Raw genomic sequence first — 18,823 nt, forward strand, 5'->3', positions numbered from 1 at the left:
CTACAGGCTTTCCTATGTGGTCCTATGGAGACATTTTCTTGATTGAGGTTTCCTCCAGATGACTGTGGCTGGTGTCAAGTTGACATAAAACCACCCAGGACACATGGGAGTGGGCAGAAAGGGCGCTCTAATCGTAACTGAGTGGGGAAACCTAGCAAGGCTTTCCTAGAATTTTCTGACGTTCTCTGTGAACATCTCCTACCAGGACTCGGCCAAATCTCTTCAGGAAAGATGGCTCAGTGGTGAGAGGACTTGATGCCCAGCCCTCCTGTCAGGTGGCTCACAACCACCTCTAACTGCAGTTCCTCAGGGCCCAGTGCCCTCTTCTGGCCTCAATGGGTATTACACACGTAGAAAGCTATTTCTGATTTTCTGAGGCAGGTCAGCGTGAGCCTCAGTCAGGGAGACCTGCTTATGAACACCCCCTCAGGTTGCCTGTTAGTGCTGAGGAGACTGGCTGCACACCAGCATTCTAAAGCAACTGAACTGCCAGGATCTGAAATCTCAACCAGCAACACATGTTCTAGTCTCTGCCTGGCCTGAACAGGCAGGGCCGCGGGCAGGTGCCTCATCCAGGCCTGGCCCTGAAGATGCTAGGCAGCTGCCATGGAGCACACTCCAGCCTGCTACACTGTCACCTGACACCTCCTGTTCCTGCCCCTCCAGGGATCCCAGCGACTTTGCCAAGAACTTCCCAATAATCATGGAACAGATAGAGCCATGTAAGAAACTTCACACATGACCTTCTGAACATCAGATCAAACAGGAGAAAGGGATAACAGACTCAGGCCCCTATCCTGGTTGATGCTGTGCCCATTAATCTTCCCCACCCAGAGACCCAGCCTCTCTACACAGCTCTACTGGCCCAAGGGAGCTGAACCAGGCCTTGCTTACAGGTGCCGGATGCGTGGAAGGCAGTTGGCCCTGGTACTCTGGGACCCAGAAGCTGAAGGAGCAGATGAGATGCTGGGAAACAGACCATGCTCTCTCTCCCTTCAGATTCCAGGCTCAGTGTCCCATCCTCACCCTCCATGGCCACTTTAGAATGGGAGAGACACCAGGAAGAGAAGGCAGCGGGGAGCCACTGCCTCCTGGGTTTGGGCCATCCTCACCTGACCCTGCACAACAGGGCTCACGATCAAGCCCTGAACAGGAACAGACGGAGCACGTAAGACACCACAGACACAGCAGTTTCATACTTAGTTTTGTTAAAAAAAAAAAACAAACAAACAACAACTCTGATAAATCAGGAACAGGTTCAGGAGTGGTGGTGACAGAGGGAAGCATGGGCAGGATAGGGTGAGGCTGGCAGGGGCAGGGGACAGTGGTGTCTCCACCCTGATCCCTGGTGTCCTCTTCTAACTCAAGAGACGGCCACACTCCAGACTGGGTGATTCCTCTACCGCGTCTGTTCAACTGAAGAAAAACACCAACAGTTACCAAAAAAGGGAAAATTCTCTCTCACACACACACTCTCAGTTCTGTCATAGGTTCAGAGGATACTTTTGGGAGTGGAGACACACACGAACACACACACACATGAACACACACACACGAACACACACATGCTGTTTGTGTCACAGGTTCAGAGGATAGACTTGGGATTTGAGAGACAGACAGACGGTTAAAACTTAAAAAAAAAAAAAAAACAAAGAGGAGGCAGCATGCTGAGGGTGTACTCACTATAGGAGGAGATGTCAATCTCATCAGGTAGTTCACTGATGTTCACCTCAAAGCGGTCCTGCACGTCATTGAGGATCTTAGCATCATTCTCATCTGACACAAATGTGATAGCCAAGCCCTTGGTGCCAAACCGGCCTGCCCTGGCCACCTGGAAGGAGACAAGGAAAAGATCACAAGCCTCAAGGGGGAGACAGACAAGAGGAAAATGTAGAGTGTGCATGCTAGCATGCACACATGTGCACAAACACACACACCCACACACGAAGTGGGGTAGGGTGGACAGCTCACCCGGTGCAGGTAGGTGTCCGAGTCCTCTGGCATGTCATAGTTGAAGGCGATGTTCACACGTTCAATGTCCATGCCTCGGCCAAACAGGTTGGTAGCCACAAGAATCCGCCGCTGGAAATCCTTGAACTGCTGATACCGAGAGAGCCTTTGTGAGGAAGGAGAGATGATTGAGATTCCCTTCTCAGCACACCTTTTCTTCCCCAGAACACAAACCCACGTCTCCAGCTCACCTCTCCTCCTGGGGCATCCCACGGTGGATCGCAATGGCTGGGAAGTTCTGTTCCACTAGAAGCTGGGCCAGGGCAATGCAGCGCTGCACGGACTTCACAAAGATCACCACCTGGGGGAGCATGGGCGTCATTTCCCGAATCTCACCTTTTGTTTAAAGTTTATGTATATGTGAGCACATGTGCCTGGCGTGTGGAGAGCCAAGAGGACACTGGACCCTCTTCTGACATGTAGGTATATCAGGAACTGACCTTGGGAACCCTGTAAGAACAAGAGTGCTCTTAACCTGAGCCAATCCTTCAGCCCCAGGGATCCGACCGTGTAAGGTTTTTTAGATGGATGTGTTTATGAATGTATGCGGGTCTGTGCAGGTGCCTTTCAAGGCCAGAGGCCTATGCTGCACCCCCTGGGGCCAGTTACAGGCATCCATGTAGGGAGTGAGTGCGGATCCTCTAAAAGAACAGGATGTTTGAGGCAGGGTCTCCCTGTGCAGCCCTAGTTGTCCTAAAACACATTATGTAGACCAGGCTGGCCCAAAACTTGAACTCACAAAGGTTCCCTGTCTTTCACTAATCAGCGCTCGAGTTTAAAAATGTGGGCCAGCACACCTGGCATAACTTTTGCTTGGCTGGTTCTTTGGTTTCTGTGTAGCCCTGGCTGTTCTGGAGCTCAGTCTATAGACCAGACTGGAGTTGAACTCAAGAGGCATGGCTGCCTCCGTCTCCCGAGAGCTGAGGTTAAAGGCAGATGCCACCACAGCCCAGCCCTGGCAGAATTCCTAACGGAGTTCCCCAGTCCCTTATCCCGTTTCTTCCTGGATGTTCTTTTCTGCTCTTGAACCATCTGCCTGGGTCTAGGACAAGACTTCTGAACACCCTGGCCTCTGAGCTGCCATGACACAAGACCCCACACCGGCACACACGGGTGAGGCCACCTCAGGAAAATGCTAGGAATGACAGCTACAGCCTAGAAAAGCAGATGAGCCTCTTCAAACACTAAGAGCCCCATACCGGCTCTGCGGCCACCTGAGCACAGGCTGACACTGCTACTCTTAGGTGACTACAAGAGGCGACAGCTGAGCCCATCTCAAGGCTTCTCCACTTGCTGAGGTCATCAAGTCCTCTCACCCAGCGGCTCCATCTTCCCGCCTCAGACTTGCTCTCCACTCTCACCTCTTCACTTACTGGCTCCTCAATCACAGGCTCCTCCTACAAAGGCTTCTGCCACAGCTGGAGCTGTCCAGTGCCCATGCCCAGAGACCCTCAATACTGACCTGGTTGAACTCGAGGACATCGAGAAGGTCAAAAAGCTTCCGGTTCTTCTCATTGTCCTTCAATTTCACGTAGTATTGCTGCAACCCGTGCAGCGTCAACTTGGTCTCGTCATCCACGAAGATCTCCATAGGCTGAGGGAAGGAGGGGTGGGGGCAGGAGGAGGGCAGAGTGGGGGGGTTAAACCTGGGGGGGTGGAGGACGCTGATCTCCAATACACCCCATGGACTGATGGGGAGGAGAGAGAAGACTGAAGTCCCTCCCACCACAAAGAACACTCTAGTACTGAGGTCCCTTTCCAGTAGATCTGGTAGCATCGGCATCAGTTGGATTTTGAGAAGCCCAACTGAGAACAGTCGGAGAAAGGAACTCTGCACAGAGCACTGAAGCTCACAGTTACAAGATGCCAGTGTCAGGTGGAGCTGGTGGGGGAATGATTAACAATGGAAGACAGTGCTCAAGGGGACAGCATGGCCAAGTCACACAGGAGGCAGGGGTGCTGGGGCCTGGGCAATGGCGCCAGAACAGGACAGAGACAACTGCCCCTCTTAACTGTCCTCTCAACACAGGTCAGCATATGTCAAGGCCAGAAAGTTGTAATGGACACAGTCCTAAAGCCATTCAAAAGCTGGGCATTAGTGCACACTGACCCCAGTCACAAGTGGCTGAGGTTCAAGTTTTAAAATGTCATTAAAGAGAAGCAAACATTGACAAAGTTGAGAGACAGCCTGTACTCAAACCACTAGATCAGCTTTTATGGGAAACTCGTCAGAGTCAGACCATCTATACTCGGGAGATGAGGGGTCAACACATGGTCCTTGACAACAGGAAGTGCAGGCTTCCCCCAGCCACAGCTGGACCTGACCACCTTTTTGAGCTCTAACTCAGCACAACTTTGATTTTTCCCAACATTTCCTCTTTTACGGCACCAGACAGCATCCTTAGCAGCTTGTGCTGACCCTCAGGGGTCTCCCTTTCTCTGCAGCCCCACCCCTTGCAGATGCCTACAGACTCCATTCCTGAGCCAATCTACTTTCTTGGAGTCTAAGGACATGGCCTCTCTCTTCCCCTCCTCCAGCTCCCTCCTTCCGGGAAGTTTTAAGATTTACAGCTTCCATGTCCTACTGCTTTTCTCTGAAAATCTAATACAACCATCTTTTAGCATCAAAGGTGAAAAGGCAATAGAAAGGAACTGCTCTCACATTTCATAAGGAACTGTATACCCACCCTGAACCCTTGAAGGGGAGGAAGGAACCTAAGTATTCAATCAGACACCAGTGAACTTCAGGCGGGACTTTCCCCGTGCTCCATTCTGTCTCGAGAGACCGTTCAGAGAGCCAGGGATAAAGAAGGAATGAAGAAGTCTCCTCCCGAAAGCAAGCTGGTAAGACAGCTCCCCAAGTAAGTTTCACAGCCTCCTAATTCTAGCCCCAAGCCCGGCCCAAGAGGCAGCCATCTTCTCAAGGGAAGAAATGGGTCAGGGCAGGTGGACCCCACCCTCCCATGCTCAGTCTTGGCGCTGCCACCCTCCTGGTTACATCCCAGTGCAGCTTCCTGTTTGGCTTTTCCCATCACCCTCCTTTAAGAAAAAATGAGAGGGAAAAATTCCACCACCCCTTTCAGGACACCCCTCCCCCAACAAGTATGGGGAAATGGGGTACAGCACATTAGGTTCAGGAAACCGGGAAGAGAAAAAGAGGCTGGTTTGGTCCTCAGCATCCTGGTCAGGCTCCCCGTGGCCTCCGCGCTGCCATCCACTGCTGGTAGGTCTGCGTGCTCCCGCCGTGCCTCAGCTTCTCTGCTGCCAGCTCACGTCAGCCAAGGCTCCGATGGGCGCAAGGAGGTATGGGCAGGAAGGAGGAGGGACTGGGGACTGAGGTGCCAATGGCCCCCGCCCCTGGAGCTGGGAGGGGTGGATTCATGGTGCCGTTTGCTTGCTCTTCTTCTTGACAGGCCCTGCCACCTGACTGTCCCTGTCTTGCTCTCCTGCCTCTGAGATGTATGCATTTCGGTGAGCAGAGGCTCCAGCTGAATGCCCCATGCCACCTGGAGGGTGCGTGGCTGTGGTCGTGTGTAGGAGACGATGGCAGGTGATAGGGCACAAAATCGTGCCCTACCCCCGACAGTGAGAAGAGGTTCAAAAATGTTGTGATTAAAAAATGTCAAACGCTACCCGCTCTCAAGTTAACCCGACCAAGTCTTCCGGAGTTTCCCTGGCACGCGCAGACCCTAGCGCTAACTGTCTCTGCCTCTGTGTTTCTTCAAGGAGCCATCACTCCCAGGTGGACACAAGCTCCCTTCTTGGTGCTTGAAGGACAAGGGAGTCTGGAGGAAGAGGGCGAGGAAGGGGAGGAGGCAGCGGGCGGGAAGTGGAGGGAGAGAAGGTAGAAGGTATTTATTTACATCTTGCATGAACTTGCGGCAGACTGGCCGGATCTCTTTGCTCAAGGTGGCACTGAACATCATGACCTGCTTCTCATGGGGGGTCATGCGAAAGATTTCCTGGACATCCCGACGCATGTCTGCGGGAGAGGATTGTAGAAGGAAGTGAGGCCACAGCCAGTGAGAGCTCAGGAGTTACTCTAGAGCCATGGCCTCCAGAACAAGCCAGGCTTGGGGCACAGCCTTATAATCCCAGGACTTAGGAGGCAGGAGGATCAGGAGTTATATTTTGAGTTTTGAGACCAGCCAAGGCTACTCGAGATTGAAAAAACAAAAGTAACAACATGGAAAAAAGCGATGTATTTACAAAGATACTTGGGGTCAGGTTCTTGGCCCTTTTTTTAGCCACGAAATTTAACTTAACCTAAAGTCCAAATTTATAAAATGGAGACAAAATCCAACATGGGCTCAGGAACGGCAGTCCTTAAACCTGGAGCATGAGGCTAGAGAGAGGCTCAGCATGCAGGAGCTGTCTCTGCTAGGGAAGCCAAGGCCTTCATGGGAACTCACAAAGAAATAATAACCCGAGTCCCCCCAGCAGCACTACTAAAGCTGGACTATAAAGGGAAGACTAGTACAGCCCCTACACAAGAACGACACAGAAATCTCTGGAACATTCCATATAAAAATAAACCTTAAACACAAACTATCTTGCCAGGTATGGTGGTAGACATCTTGAATCCCAGCACTCAGGAAGTAGGGGTAGGCTGGTCTGAGTTGCCAGCCTGGCTCACACAGCAAGCTCCAGGCCAGGAAGAGGACTACCGACACTGAGGCCCGTCCAGAGTTCTTCCCCTACACCAGCCTACAAAGCACTCACTGCAGAAATCATCCACTCTGGCCTTCACCTTGACTCCAGCCTCACATCCCTGAACAGCCAGGCAAATGACCTAATGCCCACCGTTACTCTGCCATCTCAGGCAGCCAAAGGCCATTTGGAAAGACTTCCCTCTGGGGCTATGCGCTTTCCTACTCTTGCAACTAACCAAACCAAAATTATTGTTTTCTTTTTCTTTTTTGGTTTTGTTTTAAAGATAGGGTCTTAAAATGAATGGAGCTAGAAAACACCCTTAGTGCTGGGATTAAAGGTGTGCACCATCACCACCCAGCAATAAGTTATTTTTAATTTTTATCATGTATGTAGGTGTTCTGCCTGCAGAATAGGGTTTTGGATCCCCTGGGTCTGGAGCTACACATGGCTACACTGCCATGTGGGAATGTGCCGGGATGGAAGAGCAGCGAGTTCTCACCCTTGAACACCTTCATTTTTAAAGTGTATGTGCTCCACTTCTATTCAGTGCCCATGGAGACCAAGAGGAACAAGATCTTAGATTACAGACCATTATAGCTACCATATCGGTGCTGGGATGAACCCAGGTCCTCTAATGAGCCGTCCGCTCTTAATTGCCCTACAAAATCATCAACATTCTCTTTTTAGTTGGGCAGTGGTGGCTCAGGCCTGTAATCCCAGCACTGGGGAGACAAGAGGCAGGCGGATCTCTGTGAGCTCAAGACCATTCTGGTCTACAGAGCTAGTGCCTGGACAGGCTCCAAAGCCACAGAGAAACCCTGTCTCGAAAAACCAAGGGGAGCTGGGCGATGGTGGCGCACGCCTTTAATCCCAGCACTCGGGAGGCAGAGGCAGGCGGATCTCTGAGTTCAAGACCAGCCTGGTCTACAGAGCTAGTTCCAGGACAGGCTCCAAAGCCACAAAGAAACCCTGTCTCGAAAAACCAAAAAAAAAAAAAAAAGAAAAAAAAAACAAAGGGGGGGGGGAAAAAAACAAAAAAGTTTCTTTTACCCCACGTGACACACTGCCCCACCAGAACTCATGACTTCTGTGAACACTCAGATGAACCTCAGAATTGACCTCTAGAAACCTGCTTGTTTATGAATTCTGGTCAGGCATGCTAGATATCACAGTGGTTCTCAACCTGTGAGTCCAGACAGGGGAGGGGTGAACATCCTTTCACAAGGGTCCCGTCTCAGATATTTACATTTTGATTTATAACAGCAGCAAAATTACAGTTATGAAATAGCAACAAAAACAATCTCATGGTTGGGGGTCACAACAGTTCACCATCAGAAAGGTGGAGAACCACTTTGTCCTGGGGCAGAAGGGCAGGGCCCTCTGCTCTACGTGCACAAGGCCTTCATGCCCAACCCCAGGGGAGGAAAAGGAATGCAGAGCCATCAGTCATGGGTGATAGATCCAGAGTCGTCCTTGCACACGCATGCTCCCGTGTCAAGCAAACATCATTTGGCTCCAAGGGGCAGCTCCCAAACCCCCTGATCCCAGCCGAGCACAGCCACTCACCGAGCTGTTCAAGCATCTTGTCACACTCGTCCAAGATAAAGTGTTTAATGTGCTTGAGGTTCAGGCTCTTATTTCGAGCCAGGGCTAGAATTCGGCCGGGAGTCCCCACGACGATGTGTGGGCAGTTCTTCTTCAGCACCTCTTCATCCTTCTTGATAGACAGACCGCCAAAAAACACTGCCACCTGTCAGCCAACAGGAAAGGCTCATGAGACAGGAAGAGGCTCCAGTCTCCCCAGAGTCCCTGTTACTTACCTTTCCCCCTTTCTTCTCTTGTGATAAAGTCTCACTGTGTAGCCCTGACTGGTCTTACACTCACTTTGTGATCAGCCTGTCTGCTGCCCAAATGCTAGGAAAAGGCACAGACCACCCTGCCAGATAGCGGTGCCCACTCTTAGCTGACTGTAGACCAGCTGCTGGCTGTCAGCCCTGCAGTGACTCACAAGCCTCCAAAATCAGGCAAGAAACAAAGGGACCTGATCAGCACTGCGGGGCCAGCTGGGGGCAGGGATGAAGACAAGTGTCCAGTCACTCAAATACTTTTTTTTTGAGACAGGCTCTCTACAATAGCCCTGGCTGACCCACACAGTGAGGCCCATGTGAATCTAAAGCCATGGCTTTCTTAGAAGAATGAAAACAGCAAGAACACAAGCCATCAGTAAATGTGAAGTACTACCAACACACACACACACACACACACACACACACACACACACAAATACTAAGCTTCCCTAACTCAGGTGGCGTAGCTTTGGCTGACCCCCTGAGTGCCAAGATTAAGTCTTGCCTTGTGTAAACTACTAGGTGAATGCTGGGATCTGAGCTGTAATACTACATCAAGTACCCCATGGACTTCTTCAGTTTCAAGGGGAAAGAACAATCAGGGAGCACAATGTCACACATTTATTCTTTTTTCTTTAAAAATTTATGTATACAGTGTATACTTAATTATGTACTCAGGACCTCTGGAAGAGCAGCCAGTGCTCTTAACCTCGGAGCCATCTCTCCAGCCTCCCCAACGCTTATTCTATGGTAACCTCTTCCTCCACTCTCACTCCAAAACCACTCTTGGTTAACAAGGTTGGTGGCAAACCAACCAAATTCATGCCCAAAATGTTTTACATCTAATTACGCTTCCAGATATAAGTTTTGGTCTGCAGTAACTACTGAGGAAAGAGTAAGCTAGACCCAATGGTGACTAGATAGGTCATTTGCAGAACCAAAGAAAAGTAGACAATTCTGTGTGACTGACGAGGGTGGGGGCAGCACATGGGGTATTCACCCTAACTAACTGCAACTATAGGTGCACACACCATATCCAGGCTCATCCCTACACAAGACAGGGTTCCTATGTATAGTCCTGGCTATCCTGGAACTCACTCTGTAGACCATGCCTCAAGAGATTCACAGGCCTCTGTCTCCCAAGTGCTGAAATTAAAAGCATGTGCCACCATGCCTGGCCCAGCCTTGTATTTGATCCCAACCCTAAGAGCATTCTGGGTCGAGCATGGTGGTGCACTGCACGCCTTTAATGCCAGCACTCAGGAGTCAGAGGCAGGGCCAGCCTGGTCTACAGAGCACGTTACAAGACTACCAGGGCCACACAGAAAAAGCCAGTCCAAATAAATAAATAGACGGGTGGATGACTAAATAAATAACCCATCGTGTTGTGTGCACATGTTGGGGTGGGAGCCTGGCTCTCCCTTCCGCCTTCACGCCATCTGAGCTCACAGCTCAGCCATCAGTCTGCGCAGCACACACTCTAACCAGAGCCATTTCTCCGGCCCTACTTTGGTTTTTAAAAAATTATTTTCAGTTTAGGTTCTGATCAAAATTATTAGTTTAAAACATACAGTTGAGTCAGGGTGGTGGCACACACCCATAACCCCTGCATTCAAGCCACAGAGGCAGGAGGATGGCAATCACCTGCCCATGGTGATATTCTTTCTCAACCAAGCAAAATTTTTATCTGTAAACAGAGCATGAGCAAAAGGACTGCCCCCCCCAACCAGAACAGGAGTCTACGTGTCATCCCTCCACCCATCACAGGGCATGAAGCACTCTGCTCACAGCAGACCCCACACACTTAAGCACAGCAACACATCATCTCCAAGTCCCTAAACAACACCAAGCTCCTGGTGGAAGTCCTAGCCGTGTCAGACCGTAGCAGACACAGCCACCTCCTACATCTTCTATCACCCTAGTCCACACACAGCTGTTTTGGAGCTTTTGCTTCCTCTTGTTACACACGACCCCCCTCCAGCAATCTGACAAGCAGTGCTGGGGAACAAAAGAGCGCTCCAGCCAAAGGCCTGTCCCAACTACTCAGGAAGCTGAGGCAGGAGGCTCAGGTTCAGGGCTAGCTCTAGTCTGAGGTGAGTTCAAGGCCTACCAGGGTAATTTGGTAAGAGTCAATCTTAAATTTAAAAACAAGGCACAGTGGGGGCTGGGAGAGATGGTTCAGAGGTTAAGAGCATTGACTGCTCTTCCTAGAGGTCCCGAGTTCAATTCCCAGCATGTGGTGGCTCACAACCATTTGTAATGAGATCTGGTGCCCTCTGCCATGCAGGCAGAGACTACATAAACAATGCATAGGGTAGCACAGGAGCAGACTCACTTAGCAGCTCAAGGCTCTGGAATCAGATTTACAACACAAAAAATAAGTGAATCAAAGTGTCATCGTGAACTCCCAGGGACACAGATGCAGTCACAGCACTGCACCCCCAGGAACAGCTGCAGAAGGCCCTGCCACTGCAGTAAAGGTACCCATGCTGCCCGCGGGAGCTCACCTCATACTCCGACCCCCACACCCCGTCCCTGGCGTCTCAGCCTCTCACCTTGACGTTCGGCATGTACTTTGAGAAGCGCTCGTACTCCTTGCTGATCTGAAAGGCCAGCTCCCTAGTGTGACACATCACCAGCACAGACACCTTAAGGGAGCAATGGAGACACAGTGAAGTCAGTCCTTTGCCACCCTCTCCAGAGTGACTGTCATAAAAGTGCTTAAGCCCATGCCGCTACAGAACAGGGAGACCAGCTCTGAGAGTGTCTTGTAGCCAGTCTCTGTGCCCTCCCCAGCACTGCCCCAACATACCTGCCCAGTAATTGGCTCCAGCTGCTGCAGTGTGGCCAGGACAAACACTGCTGTCTTCCCCATGCCCGACTTAGCCTGGCACAGGACATCCATCCCCAAAATGGCCTGAGGGATGCATTCGTGCTGGACTAGAAGGGAAAGGAGGAAGACTTTTTGCACCACGCCAACCCTTTCTTCCCAGCTGATACTCCAGATTTTTCACCCGTCCCATCTCTGTACCGTTGGTCACATTTATATCCAAGTCAAGCCCTTCTTAGCTTCAGGCCTCCCTGGTGCTATAAAAACCCTCTGGCACCTGCCAGCAGCTCACCTCCAGTGTCCCTGGCTGTCTTTATTTTCCCTACACTCTAACAATCCAGGAACCTGAATGCCTACTACAGGCCAATTCTCCTCCTATGCTTTTGGGTCAGGTAACCCTGCAATCTTGGACAAAATGAAGGACGTGGCATATGACCCAGAAGCCAGCACCTTTAGACCAATCATTACGGTTGTTAGAGACCACAGCCGTCCTGGCCCGAAAGACGGGAACTAAAGGTCCAGCCAGGCCCTCTGTCTGATCAAAGCCAAGGAGAGTCTTCTAGTGCTGACATACGGATACACTCTCATGGCCTGGCCTACCCTAAAGACAATCCCCTCCTTAAGATGCTTCACGAGGTCTCTGCCCACCTTCTGATGGATGCTCAAAGCCACAGTCTACAATGGCCCGGAGCAGCTCTGGCTTGAGCAGGAAGTCTCGGAAGCCGGAGCTGTGGATGGAGACGTAGGAGCCCTTGACGTCTTTCTTGGCAGGCGCTTCAGTGCCATCTCCCCCAGCCGCTGTCTCCACTTCATCATCTTCGTAGTCTAAGAGCTCGTTGTCGACGTCATTCTCTGCCATAACTGGGCCGGCACGGGGAGAGGGAGGTCTTGGGGTGAGTGGTCCCAGAGCAGGTGAGAAAGGGGAAAGAGGCGTTCGAGGAACAGAAGAGAAAGACACCAGTGTTCTGACAGAAGAGCTGAGAGTGGGGAACAACAACAAAAAAGGAAAACTCATCAGTCACGAATAGACTCTGTACTTCTGGTCCACCCCACTTCTTCCTACTTTCCCTCAGCTACAAACCTTGCCCGGAAGGAAAGTGACAGAGAGACACACAACACATACAACACCAAACGGGACACGTGGAGAGCGGCCTCAGGTGTCGGCGGCTTACTCAGACACAGTGAAAAACGAGCACGACAAACGACTGGCGGGAGGGGGAATGCACGGGGACGAGGAAGACATAAGGCTGCGCTGTCCCTGTCACCACCTGGTGCTGGTCCCCACCATCAGCCATCAGTCAAGGGTGATAGATAAAGGTCAGCACTGCGCGGAGCGCTCACTTGCAATTGTGAACATCATGTGGCTGTGGTCACCCGTCCAGAATCACCTGGGCGCACGTCCCGGCGGTGCACACCCGCGATCCCAGCCCCAGACCCAGGGAAGCTGGAGCGGGAGGGAAGGTGGGCGGGGAGGCCTACCGCCAGAACGGGAGGTGCCGGGGTGCAGGAAATGCAGGGGTACAGGAGAGGAGGTGCAGAGGGTGCAGGGGATGCGGGAGGTAGAGGGATGCAGGAGATGGAGAGGTGCAGGAAACGCAGGGGTGCAGGAGAGGGAGGAGGTGCAGAGGGTGCAAGGGTACAAATGGCTCAATGCCAGAAAAAACCCACAACCGGGAAGGCTGGAGCGTGCGCAGTTAAACGGCAGCGCTTGCCCGGCCTCGGTCTTCGCGCCGCCCCGCGCGTCCCAGGAGGACGCCCTTCGGTAGGGACACCGCCGGCCGCGCACCGAGGCAGCCATTCGGGGGACGCTTGGAACGGGCCCGGGCGGGCGCCATCTCGTCCTCCACCCTGCGGGGCCGCGACGGGCGGCCCCGCCCTCCCATGGCGCCGCCTCCGGTGGCCGAGGCCTCGGGGGGAGGGGAAGGGACCCGCTGGGCCACCCACGCCACGAGGGAGCGCGGCGGCGGCCCCGGCCACCATCTTGAATGGGGGCCCGGCAAGGCTGGCTCCCCGGGAAGGGACGAGGACAATGGAGTCGGGTGCCCGACTACGCGCCAGCAGCCGGACCGCGGCCAGGGCGAGCGGGATCAGCGGCGCGGGCGGCGGGACGCGGCGCGGGGAGGGCGGATGGCGGCGGATGGCGCCCGAGGCCGAGCCTTACCTAAGCACTGCGAGCGCGTATGGCGGCGGCAGCCCGGACGGAGGCGGGAACCTGCCTTCACTTCCGGTTCCAGGCGCGGCCGCCGCCTCGCCTCCTTCCCAGCTGCCAAGGCGCAGGCGCGGGATGCCGGAAGTCGGCCCCGCGGCGGGCCTCCCGCGGCGCGCACTCCGGGGCTGCCTCTGAGAAACGCCTGTTTGGAATCCGTCCTCGGGCCCCTCCGCCGCCGCCAGGGACAGCAGCACGGCGTGAAGCTCGCGCCTCTTCCCTAAATGCTTCCCCGCTTCTCCACACCTCTCCCCTCGGCGTTCGGCTTTGCTTTTGTTTTGTTTCCTTTGCCACGCCAGGCTTCTCTCTGGACGCCTCTCTCTGGGCGCCGCGGACTCTGCGCGCCGAGCGGGACGCGTTCTCACGGGGGCCTGAGCCTGGTCGTCAAGGTGACCTGGGGGTGGCCGAGCTCCGTCAAGCCTCCTCAGGGGTGCTGGGTCGGGGGTTGGGAGGGGGGAGAATGAGCACGATCTATCTGAGAGTTACTAGCGTCGTAGCAGCTTGGGAGATGGAGGTTTGCATTCTGTCTAAGCGTTAAAAAACAAATGGTGGGGTTTGGGAGTTAAGCTATTTTCCATTATTATTATTATTAACGAGAGCAAAATGCCCTTGGTCCTACCCAGCAGTTCCATTGTTCAGCCTGGATTTTCCCCCTAAATATGTAGTACTCCCTTCTTTGAGACGCTACCTACATAAAGAGTGATGTTCTGCTGACCCGCTGCATCATAAATGTAAGCGCGAGAGGTACCATTGTCACCAAGGCTGTGTCCTGATCAACTCAGAAACATTCGCTGCTGAGGGAGGTGCGCCCTCTCGTGTTGGCATCACAGACGCCACAGCTTTTGTGTGCGCCTAGGAGTAAGCGGGGATTTGGGGCGCTAGTACACTAGGAAGTGCCGCAGCTCCAGAGAGAGAGGTATCTAGGGCCCATGGCTGTGAAGACTTCCCAGGTTCTCAGCCGCTTCTGTTACCAGCTCAGCCTAAAAGGCCAGAGAAGCCCTCTCAAGAGAAGCCTTTTATTGGACCTAACGTTGTAGCACTGAGGAGGGTAACATAGTACGGTTTATCCCCAGTTATCCCGACTGACCCACCAAGTGAGCCAAACATGTTGCTTTACAGCTAGCAAGGGATGTTTGCACCAATCACAGCAAACTCGTGCAGTGAAGGCTTGCGTTTGCACCAATCAGTATTGTCCCTTTTTAGCACCAGTCATAAGGCCCCCTCTGCTCCAGAATGGGAAGTTCTACCACGCTACCATGGACGGGGCGGGACGGGACGATGACGGGACTAAATGTCGTCTAGAGTCCATCAAAGCATGTGATAGCAAAAAATCCAGTAGCTGACTGTTTGAAACAGTCTTGACTAAGGCCACACCTTAAAGAGCTGGAACAATTAGCTGTCATCACTGGGTGGTTTTCCCAAAGTGTTCAAAATGGCCAGTGCTGGGCAAAGGATGATCTGACTGGCTGGCTGACTCACAGTCCTGCTTAAGGCAGCCGAAGCAGAAAGGAATTGTCCAACAGCTGTCAGTAGAGAGTCAAATTGCCCCACCTGTTGGTGAACATCAGAGGAGCCCTTACGATAAATAAACGACTCGTTAACATTCATAGTGATTTTAGCAATGCTTAAACCTGGGCCAGTGGCCCAGAGCAAGGAGAGGCCTCGTCTTACTGTGATTCCTTTTCTTTGTCAGTAAGTTTGAGTCTGTTATATGGCCCAGACTAGCCTCAGACCCTCAATTCTCCCACCTCAGCCTTCAAGTGCTGGGATTAAAGGCAGTAGGCACCGTGCCCTGCTCAACTACTCCTATAAACATAAGCAAACAGAGAATAAAGCAAGACGGCCGAAGCAGTCCAGATAGCACGGTCACACCAAGATGGAAGCATCCCAATTTCCCATCACGTCTGTCTCCCTACTTCAAAACTCTGGTTGATTTTGCATAGCTATTTCTTCTGGATTGACACATTCCCCCTCATGAGATTTTCATGAAAGACTTTCAGAAAGAAGTTGCAAGACACAGAGCCCTTCTCCCAGACTGTGTCACCAGTAAACAGTCCCTGGTGACGGTGACGGGAGTCTCCGGTGGATCCGCGTGGATCAGAGAGCTCTAATGATGGAGGAAGACGACTTTTTGATGAGAAGCTGCTCCGGTCTCCCTGCGCCTGTGAGTGACCTATCACCCACGCTACCGACAATGGGCCCCTCGGTCTGCCAGTCTAGACTTGGAGGAGACGTTTCTTAGGTCTTTCATTAGTGAGCTATCTGGCATAAATGGACTTTCTTTTATGTCTACCTACAGAAAAGTCATGCAAGAAAAGACTATAGGTTACCTCACTGATTCTCACTGGGTGAAAGGAGAGGAGCTCCTCCCGTAGTGAGGAGAGCTGCTGCAAGAACAGGGTCACAGAGCAGTCTCCCACCCCAGTATTATTTCACTCTACGGTATTCGCCAGCTGCCAATAGTGTGCCAAGTGCTATCCTGGGCTCTGGGGACACAACAGCCTATCACCTGATACTTTACATAATGAGAGTCAAGATCTAAACACACAAGCCAGGCGTGGTGGTGCATCTTTAATCCCGGTACTCAAGAGGCAGAAGTTGGTGGATCTCTGTGAGTTCAAGGCCAGGTGGTCTCCTTAGCAAATTCCAGGACAGCCAGGGATACGTAGTAAGATATACCGTGAGACTTTCTCTCTCTCTCTCTCCCTCCCTCCCTCCACCCTCTCTCTTTCACACACATGCACAGACACACACCACACGTGCACACGCACACACACACCAGGCACTAATAAGCAGGTAGAACAAGGGAAGGTGCAGAGTGCCTGTCCCGACACGCCAGCTTGTCTCTTACTGTTATCCTATGCAGGCCTCGGTTCCCAAAGAGCCACACGTGTTCCCATTTGAGGGAAATGAATACATTACTATGTGTTTTTGCTTTTCCAAAAAGCGTCCCAGCTCAGCCTCTTGCAGAGATCTGAGGCAAGTGAATCAAAACGAGAAAGGGTGAGGCAAGAAGAGGCCGCTCCCATCACCAAGTGACGCGCCGTGGGTACTTTATTGACACTGCTGTTGCACGGGGAAGCGAGGTGTTGAGGGCACAGAAAGGAACCTGTGAATGTGGGTGTCTGCATCCTTCAGCTCTGAGGTGCAGTAGGCTTCAGGAAAACAGGGAAGGAGAGCCAAAGGGAGAGAGCCACTCACGAGAAACAGAGAGAGGCGCTAAGGGGTTCAACATACACTTGGGACTCCGCGAGGGGCTAAATGGCATTATCATACTGACTTTTCAGGGGCCACGAGGTACCTGGGAAGAGCAGCACAGGCATTCTTTAGAGACTGCTGGAGTCACAATGACCGAGCATCACGGAGTGCCGAGAACAGAGTATTAGGACTCGGGCAGGCAAGCAGGGGTCGGGACAGTGGTCATAGCATGGGCTTGCCATTCATTGAATCACAACTAGTGCCCATCTGGAGCTGTGCTGACTTCTTAGAGCACGGGTCACAGCACCACCTTACAAGGCGAACACTGTTATTATTCCAGTTACAAACAGGAGGGCACTGGGGCTTCCAGGTTAAATAGCTTGTCCCAGTCTAGCAGCCAGCAAGGAACAGAGGAGGGAGAGGAGCCCAAACCCGCCAGCTCTGAAGTCAGGGTGCGTTCCACACCCCCGTCACCATGTCACATGTCTCACAGAAGGCTCGGGTGAGGACTTGGGCATTCCTTAGTATAGTTCCAGTGGACAGAGGTTCGGGTTTGAGTAGGCTGTAAGCCTTGTGGGAGAATGTTGGCTCCTGTCCCCTAGGATAATCTCTCCTAGGAACAGGTTATGATGTGTTATGAAGTGATGGGGCGGGGGTACTAGGGATCAAAGCTAGGACTCTGTGCATGCTACACAAGCAAGCGATTCCAGTTGGGATATTTCTCTGTGGAAGGAGCTGGCAGGAGTCAGCCTCTAGGGACATTGTCCCTATGATGTTCTAGACAGTGATCCGGTAGTTGGGGTGGACCTGGGGCCTGACGTCACAGACCATGCCAAGAAGCTGAGCCAGGACACGCTCCCGATTTCTCTGCTGGGAGCTCTGCATGCCCTGGACCTGGCGTCTGGTGGCCTGTTCCACTTCAGCAGACAGGTTCCCCTGAGAGCCCATGGCCTGGGGGAGGGGGAGGAGGGAAAGAAAGAAAAAGGCAGAAACAGAGAAAGAAAGGTCCCAGCGTGTAGAAGGGAGGATCCCGGATAAAGCTTGGAAAACCTTTTCAAAACTACATGCACCCCACAAAAACATCTAGATACCAGACAGGTGAGCACAATCCCGATTTCTCACTCAGAGTCTAAAACCTCACCACAATGGCCATAAAACTCTGCCCCCCCCATCGATGGTGCCGCACTCCACACAGACTGTGAAGGCTGCTCCCCTCCCCCATCGATGTTGCTGCACTCCACACAGACTGTGAGGGCTGCTCCCCTCCCCCATCGATGGTGCCGCACTCCACACAGACTGTGAAGGCTGCTCCCCTCCCCCATCGATGGTGCCGCACTCCACACAGACTGTGAAGGCTGCTCCCCCATCGATGTTGCCAGGGTCCCTTCAGTCCCCTCACACCCCAGTCTCTTGTTGAGGCACCTGCACACGTCTCACAGGAGGCGCCCACTAATTTGCACCTGGGCGAGTCCACCCCTGCTGCCCGTCAGCTCACCGCCTGCTGCTTGCTCTGGAACTCCTGCTCACGCTCCCTGCGGTATTGCTCCACCTCCATCTGAGCCTCCTCCTTCGCCTGCTTCAGTCGCCGGGCCTTCCCTAGAGGCAGAAGGACAGTGGGTACACACACACACACACACACACACACACACACACACACACACAGGTGTGGAAGCAGGGGCCAGCCCCCCCGCCCCCCGAAAGTTATTCAGCTTCCTGTCAGCCAACCAAGCGCTGATTCTAAAACCCACCCACTTCTTCTATCCTAATAAGCTCCGTCTCCATTATCCTTGGGTTTAACTAAGGACTCAAATGCCCGCTATCCCCTGCCCCTAGATTCTCCTTCCAGAGGAAAGAGGAGGCTCACTCTTCCTGGCATCGGCCACCTTCTCCGCTGCCCTCTTCTCTGCTTGCAGGAGCTGCTGGATACCCTGGGACTGACTGGCCATTTTTGCCACTAGAGAAGATGCTGTTTCGAAGGCGACCAAGGTACCAGATGGCTCCCACCCTCCAGCGCCTACTCCTCCGGCCCGTCGCTGCAGTCCTCCACTCCCACTGGGTCTTAGCGCTCCCGTTTTCTCC

General features: G+C 52.9%; 3 protein-coding genes and 2 non-coding genes across 6 annotated transcripts in view; all 5 read right to left on the reverse strand.

The window, feature by feature from the left end:
* The window catches only part of LOC101994656 (RT1 class I histocompatibility antigen, AA alpha chain-like), a 629,094-nt gene that overhangs the window by 17,400 nt on the left and 592,871 nt on the right, over positions 1-18,823 (reverse strand). The gene's annotated exons all lie outside the window — the stretch shown is intronic.
* Positions 1,196-13,591, reverse strand: Ddx39b (DExD-box helicase 39B). 2 transcript variants are annotated; one of them, XM_005370845.2, is made up of 11 exons: positions 13,502-13,591; positions 11,989-12,317; positions 11,323-11,450; positions 11,066-11,158; positions 8,230-8,413; positions 5,874-5,992; positions 3,473-3,604; positions 2,202-2,311; positions 1,972-2,116; positions 1,684-1,831; positions 1,196-1,416 (listed from the first exon to the last, which is right to left on the reverse strand). In XM_005370845.2, exons 2-11 carry the CDS (start codon positions 12,197-12,199, stop codon positions 1,400-1,402), a joined length of 1,287 nt encoding a protein of 428 aa, XP_005370902.1. In that variant the 5' UTR covers positions 12,200-12,317; positions 13,502-13,591; the 3' UTR covers positions 1,196-1,399. The 2 variants fall into 2 exon arrangements, with proteins under 2 accessions (XP_005370902.1, XP_013210479.1); XM_013355025.2 differs by lacking the exon at positions 13,502-13,591 and adding an exon at positions 12,682-13,397.
* LOC113455693 lies at positions 8,101-8,177 on the reverse strand. Its single transcript, XR_003376680.1, has one exon. It is a non-coding gene; the product is annotated as a small nucleolar RNA SNORD83 (small nucleolar RNA).
* Positions 12,630-12,705, reverse strand: LOC113455691. The gene has a single exon (XR_003376678.1). It is a non-coding gene; the product is annotated as a small nucleolar RNA SNORD83 (small nucleolar RNA).
* Atp6v1g2 (ATPase H+ transporting V1 subunit G2) lies at positions 16,582-18,782 on the reverse strand. Its single transcript, XM_005370843.3, has 3 exons — positions 18,609-18,782; positions 18,240-18,340; positions 16,582-17,695 (listed from the first exon to the last, which is right to left on the reverse strand). The coding sequence occupies exons 1-3, from the start codon at positions 18,688-18,690 to the stop codon at positions 17,522-17,524; spliced, it is 357 nt and encodes a 118-aa protein (XP_005370900.1). The 5' UTR covers positions 18,691-18,782; the 3' UTR covers positions 16,582-17,521.

The sequence above is a fragment of the Microtus ochrogaster genome, unplaced genomic scaffold (genome assembly GCF_000317375.1).
Source record: "Microtus ochrogaster isolate Prairie Vole_2 unplaced genomic scaffold, MicOch1.0 UNK87, whole genome shotgun sequence".
Lineage (NCBI taxonomy): Eukaryota > Metazoa > Chordata > Mammalia > Rodentia > Cricetidae > Microtus > Microtus ochrogaster.